Here is a 17,432-nt window from a genome sequence, read left to right on the forward strand (position 1 = left end):
GTCTTCACTGTGCAAAACTGGAAAGGGAAAGCCTCCCTTTAGACTGGAGTACTGTATTTGCTTGACAGTAAAATGCTGAGCATTGTATCATATAATTCTGTTTATTCCAGTGATTCTTAAATCTTTTCCACTTGCAAACCCTTTCCACTGCAGGAAATTTTGTGTATATAGGTATATAAAATAGGTATAAAAATCAAACATAAATCAGCATTGCTAAACAGGCTGATTTTCCTTTTTATAATGTACCGTTGAAACATTTTCTTCAGAGTCCACTGTAAACACATTGCACATTGTTGGCAACAGATTTGTGTAAATGCCTAAAACAGCCACTAGGTTGCTTTCAGAAAGTCTTTACTTTTGCCAAATTTGTATGACCCCAACATTGAGCTAAGAGGGAATAGTTTTTTTTGCTAGTTACCATGACATGTTCAAGATGCATCTAATGAAATAAAATGTCTGTGAAGTCTTATGCTAGAAATTCACCTGTCTCAAAGATGCTGCAGGATTCATTTATATCTTTTTTTTTATCTTCAGTAAAAGGTCACTAAACTAATAGTATAGCTGGTTTGTTTGTAGGTTGACCAGTACAAAGGAAAGCGAGATCTGGACTCTTTGAAAGAATATGTCGATTCCCAATTAAAACATTCAGAGGAAGCCTCAGATGATGTTAAGCCCTCTGAAGCACCACCAGCACCACCGCCAGAGGAAATTGCTCCAGAGGAAGAGGTACGTCCTAATTTGCTCTGGAATTAAAGTTAAGGTACTGTTTTGACTTCCAGTTGGACTCTGGTGAAATTGTTGTCAGAATTTGAAGTACACTTTATACTGTTGAATCTTTACTTTTACTTTTAACTATTACAGATTTCATTATTGGCAAATTTGCCATCAATAATTAAGTGGAATTTGTTTTTGGACTTTTCCAACCTGTTGCGGAAAATTGCAGGCAACATGCATGTGTTAAATATGAGCAAGAGAATGAAAGTGTGTGTAGGGTGGTAGTGATAATAAGAATTGTCAAGAAGTATTAAGAATTAAGGTTTGGAAGGACTCAGAGACTGTCTCCATTTTTCAATTTTTGTGGGGGTCTTGCACCCCTAACTCTTGTGAATGTGGAGAGCTGACTGAAGTTGTTAAAACTGTCAGTGACAGCTGCAATTGAAAGGTGAATTCATGTATCCTCATAATGTGTGTTGGCCTGCTTTTTATAGGAATGGTTCCTGGTGGTCATGTTTAGTATTTGGATCTGTATATAGTTAAATGCAGGGTGTTTACTTCCTATTGGATGTGACATAGTACATCAGGCAGTCATTGTCTCAGTCACTTAGTCACATTCTTGTGACATCATACTTTGTTACCAAGGCATATGATAATAGGTCACTTCTGCCTTTTTTGATGACACAGCAAGGAGGCTGAGAGCAAATGGACAGAAATGAAGGGATTACACTAAGGAAGAAGGTGCTGTGGGAACAAGAAACAGGGGCCCCTTCCACACAGCTGAATAAAATCCCACTTTATCTGCTTTGAACTGGAATATATGGCAGTGTGGACTCAGGGCCCTTCCACACAACCCTATATCCCAGGATATCAAGGCAGAAAATCCCACGTTATCTCAGTGTACACTCAGATAACCTAGTTCAAAGCAGATATTGTGGGATTTTCTGCCTTGATATTCTGGGATATGTGGCTGTGTGGGCCCAGGGATTTGGTTAAAAACAGAACTGTCAATAGAGCTGCCAGTTTTCTTTGCAGTATTTAAATGTAATCTGTCTAAATATGTTAAAACACCAGATGTTATCTGATTTGAAAGCTAAGAGGGTCAACCCTAGTTAGTATTTGGATGGGAAATAACCAGTGAAGACCAGGTACTGCAGGCTATATTTCAGATGGCAAAACCATCTCTTGAGTATTCCTTGCCTAAGAAAATCCTAAGAAATTCATGGGGTCACCATAAGTCATCTTGAAGGCACATACACATTCATATAATGGATTTTCAAAGTGTGCAGCACGGATTTCTGGAGAGATGGGAATAAATGATTAATTGGCAGGAAGGGCATATATCTTCAAATCAGCCATTTCCACATGTTACTCCCTTTTCCTCTGTTAGTAAACCGACTGCTGTGGAAACCTTGGCATGATCCAGCAAAGGCAGCAGGAAAACAAAATAATCATATTTATGTTTTAAAGGGATGCCGTTTTGTGGTGGGTAGGAGAATATCCACATGCAGTTTTGGGGGATTTGCATGGCAGTACTTTTCATCCCCTGGGATGATAGCCTACATTAATTCTGGTTAATAGGGGTGACTTTAAGGAAGCAAGGATTTTGCCTTGTTTCTGAACTAAGTAGACTTATTCGACTTGGCATTGTGCACAGTACATTGACTCTATCCTCCCTTTCTTTTGGTAGGGCAAGGTCCTTTCCCTCTCAGAAAAAGATTTTGATGAAGAGGTTGCTAAAGGAATCACCTTCATCAAGTTCTATGCACCATGGTAAGCTTTCAGAGAAGTGTTTGGGCTCGCAGTGCTTTGTTCCTCCCTTTCTTGTTGTTGCAAATTTTGTCCTGTGCTTCTGAAACAGAATACTTGTAAACTCTGTGTGTTTGGACACATTTATCCAGAATTAAAAATTAGTTTTATCTATGACAGGAGCTCCCTGTCTGTATGCCATGCTTGAGACAAGATGGCATTAATCAATAGACTCCTAACATTGTTATGTATTAGTTCTAATTAGATTTTACAGGTAGTAAAATGGAAGTGTTTTGTTAAGTTTTTCCAATGTTGTAATTATTTGTTTTTAATTGGTACCTAGTATTAGTGTGACTAATAAATTGTCTTCAGTACAACACTACTAACCATGTATTACAGAGTACTCAGCTAAATAATAGATGTTGACATTAGAATTCATAATCAGATCAACAACAGATATTGTCAGCATTGCTGATGCTTTCTTTATAATGAGAAATGCATTAAATAGAATGCAGAATTTGGTAGTAGCACATGAATAAAGGGCTTGTTACCAATCTTTCTAACTTTAATTCAACCACTGTTAATTGTTATGGCAGTGATTCCATCATTCTTCTCAATAGCTTGTATTCCTAATTATCTGGGATTTGCCACCTTCAAGTAGGCCGCATCTACAGTGCCAAGTTTGAAACTGCATTATTTGTACAGTTTAGAAACCTATAATGCAGTTTCAAACTCTGCAGTGTAAATGGGGCCTACTTGTCTATACTGTCGCAAAGCTCCTACAATGCAACTTTGGAAGAGGTGGTTGTTAACATGAATTGTATTTACATCTTTTCCTGTGAAGCTTGCTGTGAGATACTGGAGTCTAGTTAAAAAGTCATGATTCTCACATCCAAATAACATTAATCTTACTTAGTTTCACATTAAAGTGATAGGTTACGAAGGAAATAAGGTACCTGTGGAATTCATTAAGCCCTTCTAACAAACTTTAGAAGGGAGCTGCTCTCTAAATATAACTTCCATTCTGTCTTGATTTCATTCTGAAAAGGGCAAGTCATAAGGATGCTAAATATCCAGTTGTAAAGGCCTTTCTTTGGCAACAGTTGTTTCCACGAAAAGCTCCAGTGCAGACTAATGTTTACTACACAAATAGCTGTAATCCTATTTCTGGCTACCTAAATTGTGTACAAAATTATAGTTCATTGTATACAAATTGACCTTTTCCCCTTCCATGTCAACCGTTTTATGTTTGGCTAAGTAACCACTAGTGTGCTAAGGTCTACTTTTGCCCTTTACTTGGTTTTAAGTAAATATTATCATTAAGCTGAATGACAAGTAGAGGCTTATCGTAATAGTTTTCCGTATCTGCTAATGCTGTATTCTGTGAGGCACGCTCTCTGGACATCTATTGCAATACTGGTTAAAAGTTACACCTTTTGTATCTAAAGTGGAGACCAGACTTTTAACAATTATATTATTGTTTTGTTTTGTTTTTGGACATTTCAATAAGGTCTGAGGCATAGCTTGGAAATATTACTTTTGAACTAACATTTGCAACATATTAATGCCATCCTACGAATCTTAAATACTTTGACCCCCCCCCCCAAAAAAAAAAACAAAGCTTTAGTTTGGGGATATGTTTCAGTCTGTGTAAAGAGTAGTATCTGTTTCCTTTTTGCCTTGTTGCTCTTCCCAGAACAACCAAATGATTTTAGGCTTGTGACTTTCAAAAGTTTAATTCTTAAATCAGCTGTTTCCCAACATGGGAGGCTTTCAGATGTACTGAATTCCCATTGTTAGGAATGATGGGATTCATAATCTATATTGGGATGGTATGCAATATGGAGGCTGCAGAAGCCTGGCTTCTATGCTGTATAATGTTTAAGTCTATAGATTGGGTAGTCCTTATTCAGATATTGTACAAAATCACCTTAAATGTTTCAGAAACCTAGAACTTTAAGATGGGCTTTGCATCACAATTTCTGATCTCTCAAGAATTTGAATTGTTACAAGATACGGTGCAATATGGCCAAGCTGTTCTATTTTAAAATTTCCTCTATTTAAAATCCAAACAGAAATAAAAACACTACATTATTTCAGGTGTGGTCATTGTAAGAACCTGGCTCCCACATGGGAGAACCTCTCAAAGAAGAATTTTCCAGTGCCCATGGATGTCAAGATAGCAGAAGTAGACTGTACCACTGAACGCAATGTCTGCAATAGATATTCTGTAAGTAGAGGCTTTATACTACTTTACATGAAGTTTATGCTACATGTTGAAGTTTTAGCATGTGACTTTTAGTTTAGCTGACTATTTAATTTTTATGGGATCATGAAAAAAGCATTATGTAGACTGGCATTCTATTAATATGTTACAACATCCTCAGTTTGCCTTATGCCACTGCAGCTTGTTCTTTCATTCATTCTGTAAGTTGGAGTTCTCTTCCAATCATGCAACATGCATGAGGTCTCTTCCGAAGAAACCCTTTCTGTAAACCATGCATTCCCCCCAAAACCAAGGCTATTGGTGGGTTGTCAGAAAGCAAGGGGATCAGCAGTGGTGCACCCACCTATTTTCCTTCAGCTGGAAAGATGGTCATCACATTGCCTGTCGAGACATACCAGAAACCCCAGAGATCCTGATGTTGCATACTGTAATTCCTCCAGCTATAGAAAAATAGCTAGATGTCCCTGCAGCTTCCCACAAACACTAGACAAAGCTACAGAGGTATCTATCTTGATGGAACGTAGGCAAGAAAGGACCTCAGTAGATCCAGATGCTTGGCAAATAGGAAACAGCTGCTGTGCTATAAATCTAGTAGCTACAGCTTCAGGAGTTTGCTGCTAACAACTGACTTGTGTGAAGGCAACAACTCTGCTTTGTAACTCTGGCTTGTCTTCTTTGTGTGTCAAAGCGACTTCTTGATTTATCATTCTTATGTAGACCTTCTTAAAGCTCCCTTCTTGCTCTGGACTTTCAGGGAAAAGGGGAACCAGGTTACTGATTCAATTTGCTTTATATTTTTGGGGAAAGCCTTGATCTGTTTCCTACAATAGGACAACAGGAGAAGTTGAATAGCATCATACCATGATTATTATTATAAACATAACGAGAGTAGAGAAGATTCTACACAAGCAAAAAATGCAGCTTTGAGCCGGAATGAACATGCTGGTTCTGGGGCGCTATCCGCCACCTCCGCAGCAGGACACTGGCCCCACAGCCAGTTTGGCACTGCAGGGAATGGGGCCAATTCCCACACACACATGCACCCTGATTTTCCTCTCAAAAGAAAGAAAAGCAGCACATGACCTCCTGCCTGTATACTTTCCTTCTCCATGTGAGCAGCAAGGCAGCTTGTGTGGAGCAATACTTCCTTTCTACATAGTTGCCTGTGCATATTTTACTGATTAAGCTCCAACCTGGCCTAGACTGCTTTACTGAAAACTACAAACAATTCCTCCATATGGATCGAGGTAATCACAGCAAAACTGTGCCCCCCACTCCACCCTGGTATCTAGGTTTTGTTGTTGAAAGTTGGATTTCGGGCGTTTACAAATGCTGTGCCCAATTTAATCTTTTTAGTGGGCATAAATAGGATTGTGCTGTTAAAATACTAATGCCAAGGGTAGTGTGTGTGTTTTTTTTTTCCCCTGGGGCACATATACTGAAAATAAAGATTACTGTAAGAAGCTTGGTGGTGTTCCATTGATATGCCTTGTCTCACATCTTTTCAAGGTGCGGGGCTACCCAACGCTGATGCTTTTCCGTGGCGGGGAGAAGGTTACCGAACATACTGGAGCCAGAGATCTTGAAACACTGCATAAGTTTGTTCTGCGGCAAGCAAAGGATGAACTGTAAAAGTCTACCTGTTTGGATGCAGCTTCTTATAACTGTGTCTGTCCAGTAAATGGGATTTAAATCATGAAAACATTGAAATTTCTGACAGTGGTAATTTGGGAAACCGAATCTACCAAAGGACATCATCTTATGTGTATGCGTTTGTATTTCCGAAAGCCTTGCCGTATTAAGGGAATTATGCAACCATCAGTCACTGTTCAAATTGAGAATATTTTCAGTACTGACCGCATTAATGAACTTCCACTATGATAAAGAAGAAAATGTTCCTTTGGGGACTAAAATAGGGAAAAGAAGGTTAAAATTTAGCATCATGAGGCATTACTTTCAGTGCTGGGCACACAAGTTACAAACTTACAACAGGCATACAGTTTCCAGAACACTACAATTATTACCTTGATTTTGTTATACTGACAAATAACTGTCTTTAAAAATTTCTCTTTAAAAAATGTTAAAAGGAAACTCAAAAGGCAAATGTGCACAAACGAAACTCTAGAAAGGTACTTCTTACCATTATTGAGGGGTGCATTATAAAGAAATGGTACTGTGCTGGTTATCTGCTTGTTATTGAACATGGTGTCTGTCAGTTGCTGACTGCTGAAAAATACAGTCTTGTGAAGTCATTGGCTCTCTTCCTGCAGACTCCATGTTTATTAGAGTAAACAGATAGTACTTTAAAATCGGACTTTAAAAACAAAACAGTAACTCCTTTTAAGCCCCTATTTGGCATAGTAACCAGGATCTGTTTGGTTAAGAGTTTTATCAGGGTCTGTTGCTTATCATTTAAGAAAACATGCAGGAAACAAAAGTAGACTCTTGAATAGTTCTCTGCTTACAGAATATTTCTTTCCAAGTAACATAAACAAGGGAGGTAAGCATACCTACAAAATATTTCTAGGCAGTCTCTAATTTTGAGCAGATTCTTTACCCCCTGTCCAAGTTTAACATGTGAGAGATAGAATCAAAGCCAAAGAAGTTATAGTGCAGGTATTAATTGGATGTTCAATGAGAATAGCAAACTAGATGCTAAAAATTGTACTAGTTTGTATATAAACATTTATTGCCATTTATTTGGGGAGAAGTTCCAGGTTGTGTACACACAGGTTCTTATTTGTAACATAATGTTACTGCTCAGCCTTCCTGAACCTAACACCAACCACCTGATATGCTGGACTACGACTCTTACAACTGGTGAGGGGACTATTTTTTTAGGGCAACAGGTTGGGGAAGACTGCATATTACCATTTGTTTCAAATGGAGGGTTACAATGAATAGTAGCCATGTCTATATTCTTACATTTGTACTGTAGTTTATCCTTTCTATTAAAGGTCATGGATTTTGTCCAGCACAAATTCGAAGAGAGTGAAAGATGGAATGTCTACCAAAGGGCTAATCACATATGGCAGATCTATCACATCAACGCACATGTTTCTGCCTTAAAAGGATCCTTTATTCATGATGGCTTTTTAAAAAAGCTAACAAAGCACAATCTCATGACAGGCTTGAGCTGTAACTCATGAGTTTCCTGTACAAAATCAAGTGGTACAGTTGTTTACACAAGCAATTTCTGAATAAAATTATCTTCTTTTTTACAAAAACCCTTGGTCTTGTTACATAGTACATCAAAATTAATATTTCTGACAGTTGCAATAAATTATAATTTTAATTTATTTACAAAAGCCCTTTTAAAATGCAAAGTAGTCAAGGAGAAGTGCACTTTTCTGAATTCTTGCCCCCAAGAATTCCCATGTGGAGCCAAATCTTGGAAGTAAGCATCAAACACATTTCAAATTCATTTTCCGAGATAGGTAAGGTTCTGCATAAAGTATGGAGAAGTGCAAAGGGAGGTACAAGTATATTAGGAATGTTTAATGGGACTAGAAGGGCTAAGTACTCACTGAATCCATCAATGAACACAGTTCTCCTACAAATTCCTGCAGCTTTGAACCCCCACCCCCTATTTTGCCCTTTTCATTTGTATTGCATTGTTGAGAAGTACAATAGGATACTTGATCTTCTGAAATCAAGCTTTTAATACTTAGGCTGGTCCATTTTATTTCCTGTTTTAAGCGGCTGAAAGACTCTCTCTTTTTTTTTTAACTAAAGACGTATCAGAATATTTTCAGAATCCTCAGTTTTTAAAACTGGTATCTTAAATATGTCTGTTAGGTTTTTATATTTTACAGTGGTTCAGTCCAACATACTTTTTTGCTGTTTGTTTGAAGGGGCCAGAATACATGTGTGTTTATGCACACATGTGCACTTAGTAGTGATGGTGGAAGCACTTAAAAAAGTTAGTTCAGAACTAACAAGGTGCAGCTATGAAATGTAAGCATAATAATTACCTTGAAAAGCTGCCCATTAGTCTGATGGACAATTCTGTCTAGAACACCAGAAAGTCTGCTAGTGTTATCATACTCTCTTTTGTGAAACTTAGGCTGTAAGGACGCATTACAGTGAATGCCTGTTGCTGAAGAGCCAGGAGCAAAGCTTGATTTTAACACAGTAAATATGCTCCTTAATGATCAAGGTTGTGACATACAGCTTGCATGCTTTTGAAGCCAAGTAAAGATTGCTTAGTTTAGCTGTATGCGGATGGAACATTACCTGGAACAGTGCATTTCCCTTCTCGGCACAAAGCCCATTTCCTTGTGACATTGTCCAAGCTTTGAAGCCTGTATCTAAACGGGACTACAGATCAAACTGTAGAATGACTTTGGTTTGCTGCATCAACAGGATCCCACACTTTACAGTTTATTCCAGCAAACTTTTTGCATGACCAAAAAGACACCACTGTGAGAAATCTTCCGAAATTCTCAAATAGCGTTGGAGTTCCTTTTTTGTCTTTGTTCTTCCTCAAGGCACATTCTTCTAGAAACATTAGATGTTCCCTCTGAGGCACAGGATGGAAAGTGTTTAGTTTGGTTTTCAATGTCTTTCTTTAGAAAAATGTCTTGTCAGTGACACCCACAAGCTCTTACCACCATATTCCTGTATTTCTTCAAGATGACATTGGAATTGTCATCGAAGTAAAGAACTGATATTGCATTAAGTTTTGTAGGGGCACAACATGGCTTAGGAACGTTCTCTGGATTCATTAAATGAACCTGTTTAAAGAAACAAACAGATTTATTTGTAGCTTCAATCCCAACTGTATCAATCACATTTAAATCTGGGTTTCCTTCAAGAATTAGGGCAGTTCCTACATTGTTTCCTTTCTTTGTTCAACATCGTTGGTTACATGTATTTGGCATATCCCTTAGTTATGCCAGCATCTGCACTTTTAGGGATGTCATGGAAGGAGATACCCTGTATCTATGTATTGTCGAAGGTTTTCATGGCCAGAATCACGGTCGTTGTAGGGTTTTTTGGGCTATATGGCCATGTTCTAGAAACATTCTCTCCTGACATTTCGCCTGCATCTATGGCAAGCATCCTCAGAGGTAGTGAGGTCACTACCTCTGAGGATGCTTGCCATAGATGCAGGCGAAACATCAGGAGAGAATGCCTCTAGAACCATGATGGTGAACCTATGACACGAGTATCAGCACTGACACGCATGGCTATTTTTGATGACACACAGACACATGTGGCCACATACAGAGAAATACACCTTATAAGAGCCAATCTAATTCCATCCTTAAATTTAAAAGGCTCAACAAATTTAACATATGCACGTTTGAGCATTGTCCACTCCATAACGCAGCATGGATGATACATTTTTCTTATTTAAACTATAAATATTGCAAAATTATGGTTTTTTTTCTTGAAGTGACACTCCACCCAAGTTATGCTCAGGTTTTTGGCAAATTTTGACACACCAAGCTCAAAAGATTGCCCATCACTGCTCTAGAACATGGCCATATAGCCCGAAAAACCTACAACGACCTATCCTGTATCGCTTTTTGCCAAAACCTCAGTTGGACCAAGGGTGTTTTTCTAAGTCTTTGATAACCTCCACAAAGAGACTTTAGAGAAAAAATATAGAGGTTGCAATAGCTACTCACCAAGGTTTGTACAATGGCATGATTGGTGGCATTCATATGAGCATTGAGAGGGAAAGAACATTCTCCATCGCAGTAGTTTGCTGCATAGCCCTTGGGTGCAATTATCCAGTCCTTAACAAAAACAAAGCAATGTGTATTATACATATCTGCTGTAATTAATACAGTTCAGGCTACTTGGTTTAGTGTTGAAAATGTCTCTCTTGGAATTCTCTTCACACTGCAGTGTGCTTTTGTTGACATATAATAAGTATAAATGGATAGATCAGTCCTAAGACTACAGCAGGCATGGGCAGACTTCGGTCCTTCAGGTGTTTTGGATTTCAACTCCCACAATTCCTAACAGCCGGTAAGCTGGCTGGGATTTCTGGGAGTTGAAGTCCTAAACACCTGATGGGATGAAACTTACCCATGTCTGCATTATAGCCTCAGAAACTGGCAGTGTGGAAGGAATTTTCATGGATTTTCAGTGCAGGATATTAACCTAATGCATGAGTCAGTGTGCTAATGAATTGTCCCTGGTTTGTTTGTTTGTTTGTTTGTTTTGGCCATGTTCTTGTGTCTGCAATAGTCCTCTGCCACATACCAAGTGGTAAATGTAGCCAACAGCTCATCCAAATTAGATCATATTATGAATGCTTATCTGAAATTTATTGTTATGGGAGATAGTTATATATTCCAATATAAATATTGATCCCGTGTGTTCTGCACTTGTTTATAGCATGATGAAACATTATGGTTTCACCACTTCTTTCAAAGATGTTTCAAGTTATGCATCTTTGATGTGCAATCAGGACTCAAAACAAAAAAGTTTTTATATGAATCCCACAGAAACGTTTCTATTGAGTTTTCAAGACAGATCGAGTTGGAACAATTTAAACTACAAATCTGTTGGCAGTGACTGAATCCAGTGTGAACCATATTCAGCAAGTGCTTTGATGGGCTAAAAAAGCTATAAACCTCAAAGAGCCTTAAAACTGGATTGTGTAACATAAAACATGAAATATTTCAACACTGTGTATCAGAATACATAACACACCTACACAGATGTAACAGCTGTGAGTCTGCATCACTAGAGGTAACGACAATGACAGCACAGGTTTACTGTCAAGTGTTACAACTAATAGTGCCCATTTCAGCCTGACAATGCCTCTGTCAAAGGATTTCTCAAACCTGGTAGCTGGAAAATGACATCTGCAGTGCTTTCCTCATCATAGGATGCATCTGGAGAGACCCTTGGAGTCCTACTGCAATTTCTTATCTCAATGCACCCCACAATCAGGGAGTGCTGAAGACATTTTTTCCCAGCATCCCAACTTGTGATACCCAAGAAGCATTTTTGTAGGGACACTGTCAAGCTGAAAAGTGGGTTTGGGGAGGGCAGTCACATTTGGTCATGAACTACTATACATGTGAAGTCTCCAGCAGTTATGAGATGTTATGTCAGTGACCGAAAGAAAAGAGATGGTCTGCCCTTAACCTCTATTTGCTATTTATTTATTTATACTGGTCCCCTGCCAATACAATAATGAAAGAAAAAAAGAAATGGGTCTTATTATTTAAAAAAAACAGCAAATTAAGCCTCTTTAATTCAAAAAGACATGAATGTAGTAGCAGATATCATCTTTAGAACTCTGCAGGTCTTAAAACTGGGGGAAAAAGACAAGTTCAAAAAGTCTTAAAACTAGATTGGCCAATAAACACCAGGAGTCCTTAAAAAAAAAGCTGTCAGATTAAAATACTAAGCCTCAGGGTTATTCTTACAAATAATATGATAAAACAGCAAGATAAAAATGTTGTGTTAGCATGTTGGATTGCAGCCAACATAAAGAACTAGGCCCTTTACACTCAAGATAATTACAAACTTAATTTGTTTTAAAATTTAATTAAACTTTTTTTACATTTTAATCACATGTTTTTGTTGGATTGTATTGGTAGTGTCCTGAATTCTGTATCTTGAGGAGAAAAGAAGGATACAAATAAAATAAAAGTGATTAAAAGGCCATCAGTGGGAAGTCTACAAATATCTTGGAGTCATCCTTTCTTGGTGGGGGGTCTTTTGTAGCCAGATCCAGGAATCAGTGCGGTAAGAAGCAGTCTATTTCAATATGGTTAATATTATTGTATCAGTATGTATACAGAGGTACAAATACTACATACCTGCCATCCCAAATCTTGAAAGCTGACATAAAGTTCATGCTTTCTGCAAGCGGTTTTTAGGTCACTGCTATTGTAATCTGTGAGGAAATATTTATTTTTTAAAATGGTTAGAATTTATTGCTACACAATTCTAATGTCACAATGTGCTCAGATCTAGAGCTGGTAGTACAGTATGTTTTCTGTATCTGTGGAAGATACACCTTTAGTATTTCCATGGATAATTACAAAATGAAAGACTTCCACTCCAAGAATATCATGCTAGAAAATCCATAGATGAGCCAAATTTTCTCTAGTTTAACCAATGGAATTCACCAATGCATTCACTTTTCATTCCATGATGGGTTGAATGACTGTACTATAGTCAGAACTAGCCTATATGTGTTAGGTGTAGTCATTTGCTCTCCTTCAGAATACAAGGGTTACGGTGGACTTCCAAATGGAAAATGAAGCCTTAACATTTCTGGATGTCCATTAAGATTGCCAGCTTTACCCACATAAATCCCATTTCTTCATATTTTTTACTAATCCCTTCTGATGAGCAACCTGATGATATATATTTTTATCAATTTGTTTGCACCTACTAAAGGAAGGATGGACCTAAAATAGCCCAGTTTCTAAGTGTAGTAGAATCAGCCTGTTAAAAAGATAGGCAACAATAAAGTTCTCTCTCTGCGTGTGTGTGTATGCCTTCAAGCCATCTGTCAACTTATGGCAACTCCATGGATTTCAGAGGGCTTTCCTAGGCAAGGAACACTCAGAAGTAGTTTTGTCGTTTTCTTTCTCCATAATTCAGCCTAACACAGCTGTTATTAATCGATGGTCTTCCATCCAAGTACTAACCAGGGATGATCCCACCTAAATGCCAAGTAAGCCCCTACTAAAGTTCTGTATCTCTTCTGAAATGCATGATGTCTGGGGGCAAAGGGCCACACAACAGGAATGGAGTACACACCTGGCAAATGGAAGGTCCCAGTTTCAATCATGAATACCACCAATTTGTTCATAGGTTTAGGCAGTAGTTGAAAGATTTTTTGAAAATCTAAGACACTTTGCCAGAGTATACAACACTGGGGAAGGTAGAGAATCCAAGCACGTTAGTGCTCGTCTTCTTGTGACATCACATCAATCCATATTTGATAGATATTAATGTTCTGCAAGTTGTTTGGCTTATATATTTTATTTCATTTTTTTAAAACGGCCTCTGTTTTCAACATTCATGAAAGGTTTCTTGATTATTAATTATAAGACTCACATCTCAAATACCAAGTTAGGTATTATCCTAAAGGTAAGCTTTACTTTTAGTCTTTGAAAATTCAAAACAGCAATGTCATTTCCCCCTCCTCTATTATCAACTATGTTCTTTTAAAGGTAGTCAGAAAAATGCCAGTGTTAAAGTACTGACTCTATATAGGGTTTGGAGTCCTATATTGTAAATAGTTTGCTTGTAGTTAACTGCCATAAATGTCCCAACACAAGATGTCATCCAAGTCACAGTTCTATAATAAAATCTTACATAAGTACAAACATTAAGTGAACATTTTCTATGTCAGTGGCCTGCACAGAATAAACAAAATAAATGGTACTGTCATTTACACAGGTTATAAAAATACAATTTAGATTTATGTGAACAAAGCTGTATTAAAGCCACTATCTATTACAACAAAATAACCATGTAATTGAAAATATAACCTCACCCATCTAGTCAAGCAACAAACAGTATCAAAATTTAGCAGAATATTACTTTTTTGTAATGATTGTGACATCTTTATTTACTCCCCTTTAAAATGATAATATGGGCCTTTTTGTTGTTGTTCCCTCTGCAATTTTTTTTGTTTGACTATGACCCTTAATCTGGGGGATATTATCCAGCAAAGATGGTCCTAAGCTAATTCTGGCACACTGGATGACATATGTAGACATAATAAAGGTTTCACCTTCATATGTACATTCTCAGACCTTGCAAAATGAGGTATTCATTAACACCTTCCCACAGATGGATGAAGACCTTTAGAGGCCCTAAGCACTTAAAAGATTGTGGTGCCCCATATATATATATTATGCAAAGCTAAAATAAAAAAAATATTTTCAAAATGAAAAAAAAAAACATTTTGTTAGATGGAAAATGATGTTTACTTTGATATGCTTCCATCTTACTCATTTTTGAAAAGTTCTCCTACTTCTTTGAATTGCAAAGTCTTTTATTGCAGAAACCCCTCTTGCTTCAGAAGCACCATTTGCAGTTTTGCATCACACCGTCCATTGTAAATTGGCAATGGAAAATGTCTGGGGTTCCCCCTTCCCTTGGTGCCGCATGCACATACTTATTGTGCTTAATGGTTAATCCAGCCCTGCACTTCCACAAGGCTCCCATCAACAGCAAAGGGGCTTCCAAGTGGAACTCCATCTCCAGTCTGCTGATAACCTGGAGGACAAAGACTCTGATTCACTCCAGCTGCTGCTTTTGGGCACTGACAGAGGAAGGACTGGATCCTCCTGCCTTCCTCTTGTACCCATTAGAGGAAGGCACAGATAGCAGTGCCTCCTGCCTCCATAAACATGCTGGCAAAGGCTTAGTTTTAGTGTGTATTCTGGAGACGTTCATGCAGAATCTTGCTCTCTCCAAACTGAGAACCTCATCACACTAGAGAATGAATCCACTTTAAATCCGATTGCTGCCTCCTGCAGAATTCTGAGGTTTGCAGTTTAGGGAGGAACCTTAAACAGCCTCATTAAACTACTAACCCCAGAATTCTGCAGGAGGCAGAAACCGGATTTAAAGTGGATTCATTCTCTAGTGTGATGAAGTAGTGAGAGAGTAAAAAGGTTACTCTTTTGAACTGCAATTCTCAGAATCCCCCAGCGACCATGTTGACTGGAGGAGATATAGTCCAAAAGAATAATTTCTCCAAGCTCTCCATAAGACACTTATATAAGTAAAACAGGTTGCTTCATTTTTCTCCTAAGCTTACCCTGTAAACACGGACAATTAATACAAACACTACACTTGCTAAATAGATAGCTTTATTAAATACTGGTTACTGAACAGATAGAAATATGAAGGGTTTTTTTTTTGGTCTGGAAGTACAAAACTGTGAATCTTAAGATAGAAAAGAAGGAATTATAAAACAAAATAGCAGCTTACTGGATAAGAAACAGGCAATCTTAGTAAAGCAGTTCACATTTTCATAGAGCAAATGGTAACACAATTCAGCAAACACATATGCCAAAGAGAAGGTTTCAGCCAAAGCTGGCTAGATGGACAAAGACCCCAGATACTATAAAACTGCTTTTCATACTGCATATTCTCATATTTCACAGCATGTGTCAGACTCATACAGAGGATAACAACATACTGGTGTTATTCCACTCTACATTGGCTACTAATGTGTATGGGTACTTTAGACAAAGCAGATGCCTCAGCTGATATTAATATTTATACTTTAAATATTAAATTAATATCAATTATTGCTAAAGATGCAATCCTATGCACACTCATCAGGAAAAGCAAAACAGTCACTTGCTTTTGAATTTCAAAATAGGTATGGATAGAATTGCATTAATTCAAAGTAGATAGATACACAAAGAATTATGCTGCCCAAAACATAAAACTTCAGTAGAACCCATAGAACTTCAGTAGAGCCCTCTGATACCATGATACCTATTTCATGGTATCAGAGTGGCCTTTAGTTTTCATGAATTAGTATATAATTTACTAGGTTGGCCAATTATAAAATTCTCTAACTTCCTGTTGTCTCACCCCTGTCCTTAACTAGGAGTGATTTGCAAGTTGGATGATTGTAACTCGGGGTCTGCCTGTAGTTACTGTGAATTTAAGGCACACCGTTGAATACCATACAGAGAACATAGTATCACTAAAAATTCCCAAGATTATAGCCTGTGAATTTAAGTCATCACACTGTACCTTTGGGATGCATAGAGATAGGTAGGAAGGGCAAAGGAGGATGGCTGTGAATCTGGTCTGGTGAATAAGGAACTACTGTACAGCATGGAATGACTGTGGGCATCTTCCCTCTCCTCTGGAATACCTAGGTGTTTATCTTCCCTTCCCTTTTCCCTTTCACTAGATCCATTGTCCACTATCCCTTTTTGTCATCTTGGCAGTTTTCTCTTCTACAGCCCCAGCTCACAGGGTTGTTGTAGGAACATGAAGTACTGGAGTGGAAGAGGAGCAGGCATGAGGAATTGACCTCCAATTCCAGGATACACTGGAATATTGCTGAGGGATCCCAATTGTTGGTATTATTAAATTTGTTTTTAACTGCCTTCAAAGTTGGTTCCAATGTAGGGAGATCCTACAGTGAATCTATCACAGAGGTTTCTGCGGCTGAGAATGTGTAACTCAAGCAAGGTCACTTAGTGGATTTCTATGGCTGAACCCTACTCTCCAGAGCCATGCTCAAACCACTACTTTATGCTTGTTCAATTAATTTTTTTACACAATACATTATGAATCTTTTGAGGAGTATTATTAATGACTTAGATGAAGGATTAGAAGGCAGGATCATCAAGTTTGCAGACGACACCAAATTGGGAGGGATAGTCAATACTCCAGAGGACAGGAGCAGGATTCAAAACGATCTTGACAGATTAGAGAGATGGGCCAAAACTAACAAAATGAAGTTCAACAGTGACAAATGCAAGATACTCTACTTTGGCAGGAAAAACGAAATGCAAAGATACAGAATGGGGATGCCTTGCTCGAGAGCAGTACGTGTGAAAAAGATCTTGGAGTCCTCGTGGACAACAAGTTAAACATGAGCCAACAATGTGATGTGGCGGCAAAAAAAGCCAATGGGATTTTGGCCTGCATCAATAGGAGCATAGTGTCTAGATCTAGGGAAGTAATGCTACCCCTCTATTCTGTTTTTGTTAGACCACATCTGGAATATTGTGTCCAGTTCTGGGCACCACAATTCAAGAGAGATATT

General features: G+C 38.0%; 2 protein-coding genes across 2 annotated transcripts in view; one reads left to right on the forward strand and one right to left on the reverse strand.

Moving 5' to 3' along the window:
- TXNDC5 (thioredoxin domain containing 5) overlaps nucleotides 1–7,917 on the forward strand; it is a 25,447-nt gene extending 17,530 nt beyond the window's left edge. The window contains exons 7-10 of the mRNA XM_060774788.2: nucleotides 577–726; nucleotides 2,405–2,487; nucleotides 4,564–4,693; nucleotides 6,200–7,917. Of these exons, the coding sequence (XP_060630771.2) occupies nucleotides 577–726; nucleotides 2,405–2,487; nucleotides 4,564–4,693; nucleotides 6,200–6,322 (486 nt within the window). The 3' untranslated portion in view covers nucleotides 6,323–7,917. The remainder of the gene's footprint in view (nucleotides 1–576; nucleotides 727–2,404; nucleotides 2,488–4,563; nucleotides 4,694–6,199) is intronic.
- BMP6 (bone morphogenetic protein 6) overlaps nucleotides 7,748–17,432 on the reverse strand; it is a 113,742-nt gene continuing 104,057 nt past the window's right edge. Inside the window, exons 5-7 of the mRNA XM_060774787.2 lie at nucleotides 12,484–12,560; nucleotides 10,327–10,437; nucleotides 7,748–9,426 (exon numbers count right to left, since the gene is read on the reverse strand). Coding sequence (XP_060630770.2) covers nucleotides 9,277–9,426; nucleotides 10,327–10,437; nucleotides 12,484–12,560 — 338 coding nt within the window. The 3' untranslated portion in view covers nucleotides 7,748–9,276. The remainder of the gene's footprint in view (nucleotides 9,427–10,326; nucleotides 10,438–12,483; nucleotides 12,561–17,432) is intronic.

This window comes from Anolis sagrei, chromosome 4 (genome assembly GCF_037176765.1).
Source record: "Anolis sagrei isolate rAnoSag1 chromosome 4, rAnoSag1.mat, whole genome shotgun sequence".
NCBI classification, from domain to species: Eukaryota; Metazoa; Chordata; class Lepidosauria; order Squamata; family Dactyloidae; genus Anolis; species Anolis sagrei.